Source organism: Thalassophryne amazonica, chromosome 16, assembly GCF_902500255.1.
Source record: "Thalassophryne amazonica chromosome 16, fThaAma1.1, whole genome shotgun sequence".
NCBI classification, from domain to species: Eukaryota; Metazoa; Chordata; class Actinopteri; order Batrachoidiformes; family Batrachoididae; genus Thalassophryne; species Thalassophryne amazonica.
Window position 1 is genome coordinate 46,104,564 of NC_047118.1, and position 5,192 is coordinate 46,109,755.

At 38.9% G+C, this 5,192-nt stretch overlaps 1 protein-coding gene across 1 annotated transcript; it reads left to right on the plus strand.

Annotated features, from left to right (window-relative positions):
- Window positions 1-3,351: 3,351 nt before the first annotated feature.
- hspb9 (heat shock protein, alpha-crystallin-related, 9) lies at window positions 3,352-4,379 on the plus strand. The gene is made up of 2 exons (XM_034190500.1): window positions 3,352-3,717; window positions 3,818-4,379. Exons 1-2 carry the CDS (start codon window positions 3,524-3,526, stop codon window positions 4,251-4,253), a joined length of 630 nt encoding a protein of 209 aa, XP_034046391.1. The 5' UTR covers window positions 3,352-3,523; the 3' UTR covers window positions 4,254-4,379.
- The last annotated feature ends 813 nt before the right edge of the window (window positions 4,380-5,192 follow it).

Sequence of the window (5,192 nt, forward strand, 5' to 3'; positions counted from 1 at the left end):
CATTTCAATGTCCACAAAATCTATACCATCCTATACAGCCCTCCCAAATATGAAAGAAATTAGATCTTTTATGACAGTGTTATGAATTTTTGTTCTTACGTTTTGTTTAAGTTCATTCAATGTTAAACATAGGGGATTTTTCCTGTTTTCCAAGATTTTTCCTGACTTTGCCCTTTAGCCTGTGACCTTGAAAACTGAAACAGTTCTTCCCTACCAGGACATAAATCTTGAATAAAACCTTCATAATGATATATGAAAAATTGTGGCCTCCAGCCTGCAAAAACATAACCTTCTCCAACTTTGTTAGTGAAGGTAGGTAAGAATAATAGTATTTACTGGTGGTTGTAGTGAAATATTCAATGTGTTGGATAAAATGTTTAATTACAAGATTTTAAAAACAACATTTGACTTGTTATTTGGGTATTTTAGTACTCGGCAACAAGCCAAAGTGTGAAATATCACAATGTGGCAACAGCTAACTCAGCCAATGACATGCAAGCTGGCTGAGTTTGACCCAGTAACATGAAGGGAGGTTTATGATGGCTAGATGACCACAAATAGAAGTGACACATGCTCCTTGTAATGTTACGCACTGACATCATACACATGCACACTCTGGGTATAGTTAGCAGAGTGAAGAAGCAGCTATGAGGTTTGTAACTGGAAATAAACGACTTACTTCACTCTCTTGGTTTTTGTTTACCAAGATCTGTCTGTACAGATAATAGAGCTTTATGACATCATAAGGTGTACTTTTCAAGAATGTTACAGAAAGGAAAGCCTTTCTCAAAATGCTAAAGAAAGAGATAAAGAAACCATCCTGGGGCACTGCCAGATCAACACCAAAGTTCAATCCATTTTTTCCTGACTCAATTTGTGGATAATTTTGTCAAAATTCATATACTACCTTTTGGGATCTCTTATACAAAATCAGACTTGTGTAATCACATAGCCAATGCTCTATGTCTGGAAATGCCTTCTGTCTCTAACAAGAAAAGCTAATATTTGACAAAATAAAAAAAAAACATTAAGAAAAATGTTCTTGTCCTGCCACTGTATTAAGACTAATAGCACTTATCATGGTTAGGGCCTATAGCATTGTGTGCATGCATTATTCTGGAGACACCTGGATGCACAATGAAGAAGCCCGGCAGTTCCAGCATTAGCTGGGATTAGATGATAGCACAAAAGTAGAGTTTGTTAATGAAAGAAGTTTGTCATGATTTATGCAGACATTTATGGCACAGAAACAGACACTGAAAGACATTTGTGGGAATTTGAATGAAAGAAACATAACAACTAACTACGAAAAGGAAAACTTGAGTTTGGTAATAAGGCTAATAGCTAAAAGCAGAATGTTCTACCATGGGAAGCTGCCGCCGACAAGGAAGACAAATGGAAACAAAATATCACTTTTATGTAATTGCCAGAATGACTCTGGAATTCACCTCAGTTTGTGCTGAAAACTAAATTCTTTAACCTTGACCTTTGCCAAAATGAATTATGTAGGGGTAATTTGAGGTCAGCCTTCATTGACATATAAGTTTAGAAGAAAAACAGCAAAAAGATCTGACCGGTTTTGGCCAACAACAGGCAGGCAATGACCAATGATTAAACTTTGGAAAATTTGATTTCATTTGATTCAATTTAATTTATTTAATTTATATAGCACCAAATCACAACAAAGCTGCCTCCAGGTGCTTCACACAAGTAAGGTCTAACCTTACCAACCCCCAGAGCAACCACACAGGTGACAGTGTTAAGGAAAAACTCCCTCTGATGATTTGAGGAAGAAACCTCAAGCAGACCAGACTCAAAGGGGCGACCCTCTGCTTGGGCCATGCTACAGACACAGTTGACAATACAAATATACAGGAAATTTTGGGATTCCATGCTGGTGTCCAGGACAGGACGCTTGCAGAAGAACACACCCACTTCTGGATGGAGCCGCACCTCAAACAGAGAAAAAAAACAGACTCAGGAGACAGAAAGATGAGAAATAAGGTATAATTTGCCAGCATTAAGCAACAAGAAAAACAGAAGAAATAATAAGGTGATCACCACTAGCCCTAAGCTAAACTAAAAGACCCAGACTTTAGATAAAGTTGAGGCTGTGATTTGCTCTGTTTACTAATAAAATGAATTTAAAAGGGTACAAAGCATAGTAACATACTATGCCAGTATGCTAGCCTTACAAAAAGGAAAATAAGTGCGTCTTGGACTTGAAGGTCTCTACAGAATCTGACCGTTTTATTGATGCAGGGAGATCATTCCACAGAACAGGGGCATGATAAGAGAAGGCCACCCTAGGGACACAAAATAGTCCTGCACCCTGAGAACCCAGAGCCCGTTCCGGTACACAGGGTTTAATTAGGTCAGCTAGGTAGGGAGGTGCCAGTCCTTGAATAATTTTATAGGTTCGTAGCAGAACCTTAAAATCTGATCTCACTGGGACAGGAAGACAGTGAAAACATGCTAAAATGGGTGTAATGTGGTCAAACTTTCTGCTTCCTGTCAAAAGTCTGGCAGCAGCATTTTGAACCAATCTCATGATTGCAATGCCAAAACCTACCTCCAAACTTTGGTGCAAATTGGAGTGAAATACCCCAAATTTTTATCTTTGTACCCAATGCCAGTGACCCCAATGACTGGCCCTTCTTGGTAAAGTTGTATGTTGTCTAGAGCAACTACAGAACCCACATACATATATGTAAATAGCTTGTTGGACACTGGAGGGGGAAAGACATTAAATATTTTGGCTTTTGACTCCAATGATCTTTACACTTTGAAGGCAAATATGGGGTCAACCTTCATCCACATACCAAGTTTGGTGTAAATTGGACAAAAGATCTGGGAGTAGTAGGGGAAAAAAAAAACAGACAATTGTTGCTCAAATTCTAGGATGATATACCCCAAAACTGAAAATAGTTTGTAAAAAAAAAAAAAAAAAAAAAAAAAAAAAAAGCTATTCACTACTTTTTGGTTCATCCTGCAATTAAACATGTGAGGCGACACACAAGCTGATGGATCGTTTTGTTGAAGCCAAGGGAATAAACTGAGAAATTAACCGCTAAATAAATTTAAAAAAAAAAAAAAACAATTTCATTAGCACCACAAATAAAGAGGCAAACTCATACACACACACACACACACACACACACACACACAAACGTGATACCATGAGCTGTCTTTAGGTTTTTGGTAAGTTCCAGGGCATTCCCCACAGCCATTCCCAACTCATGTAAACAACCCGCTCAGCAGTGAGCTCACAGGGTGTAAAATAGCTCAGTGGGTGGAACGCACTGAGCACAGGAGGTATATAAGGAACACCATCTCCGTGTGATACTCCCAAACCTCCTGACAGAAGGTGAAGAACAACCAAGAAGACACTTGGCTTTCTTTTCTCCCTGTTTTTGAGTGTCCACGAGAAAAAGAAAACTAAATCCAAGGGAAGACAAACACCTTGTTTGCAAAACTTGCTTTCATCTAGAACTCTCTTTCTGCTGCTGTTGGATTTGGCACCATGTCCGCCCTGTTCTGCGATGACCCTTTCTTCAGCCAGGATCGTCTGCTGTGGCCGCTGCATCAGAAGGCCTTCTCCTCAATAAAGCACGACTTCTTCAGCAGAAGAGCCAAACTGGCAGAGAGCCTCCTGAAGGAGCTCCATGATGGGATTCCCCTCATCAGACTCTGCTATCCTCCCCACATGTTTGCCAGGTATGTACATTAGCATCTTAGTAGGAAAGAAACCTGATTTAGTCTGAGTGTTAGTTGCAGGGTTTCAGTTTGTTTTTTTCACCCGTTGATTCTCTTACAGGCTGAGTGATGGAAAAGAGCCCCAGAGCACGGAACTCAACAAGGAGGCCACAGACAACAGCAAAGACCTCTTGGTGACTCTCGATGCTCGCGGTTATGCCCCAAGTGACATCACAGTCAAACTGGAGGGGCGGAGCCTGGCTGTAGTGGCTATGAAACAAGCTGGAGGAGAGGAGTCTGAATCTTGTTCCTCCTCCTCTTCCTCTGCTTCTTTCTGCTCCTCTGCCTCGTCTCAGTTGGGATTTGTCCAGAAGATCGATCTGCCCCCTCACTTGGATCTGACTGGCCTATCCTGTTCCCTGATGGATGATGGACAGCTGCGTATCCATGCTCCCGTGGCTCAGCCACCAATCAGTGAAGAGCGCCAGGTGCCCATTAGGTTCAGGACATCGCTGGAATTTCCAATTTCTAAAGACAGTACAGATGAGAAACAGTAATATTCACACATACTGTTCTATCTGAAATAATGTCTTTAATCATTTGAAACCCCCAAGAAAAAACTAAACATATTTATAAATATACAGTCACTCAAACCTACTTCCATTAAGAGCTAATTGAATGAGAATGTTTTCAATCTGAAACTATTATTTTATAGTTGTATGTAATTTGTACAAACTGTTTAAATAAAATTAATTATTTTATCAATATATGTGGAAAAAGAATGAATGATTGAATGAATATATGTGGGATTTTATTATTATTATTTTTTTTTTTTTTGACAAATTAAAACTTGCATTATTTTTTAAGACCACAAGGTGGTGGCATTAACCAGTTTAGACAAAGGAGAGAGTGAGCGAGGGAAAGGAAGTAGGAGACAAAAGATAACGTTGCATTTTGCTCCCCTCTGGTGATAAATTAGAAACTTCGAAAGGTTCCAGACATTTGGTTTTCCGGGGAGAAGTTAATAATTATCCATCGGGGGCAGGTGACAAACAAAACTTCAAAGTTTGATGAGTCCTGCTGCTCAGAAGTGTCAAGAGGGAGGGAAAAGGCCACTACAAGAAAAGAAAAGGAACAAGGTATAGTGGTCTTTAAAAATGAATTGTTAATATTTCGAAAAACAACTACTATTAATCTACATTCTACAATTCCAATGAAGTTGGGACATTTTGTGAAATGTAAATTAAAACAGAATACAATAATTTGCAAATCCTCTTCAACCTATATTCAATTGAATACACCACAAAGACAAGATATTTAATGTTCAAACTGATAAACTTTATTGTTTTTGTGCAAATATTTGCTCATTTTGAAATGGATGCCTGCAACATGTTTCAAAAAAGCTGGGACAGTGGTATGTTTATCACTGTGTTACATCACCTTTCCTTCTAACAACACTCAATAAGCGTAAATCTAAACAGTAATAATACCACACT

What these genes read in the sequence shown, in the direction of transcription:
- hspb9 (XM_034190500.1), top strand. Translation starts at nt 3,524, where the DNA reads ATGTCCGCCCTGTTCTGCGATGACCCTTTCTTCAGCCAGGATCGTCTG. An exon ending in CCTCCCCACATGTTTGCCAG is followed by an intron (nt 3,718 to 3,817) that starts GTATGTACATTA and finishes ATTCTCTTACAG; the next exon opens with GCTGAGTGATGGAAAAGAGC.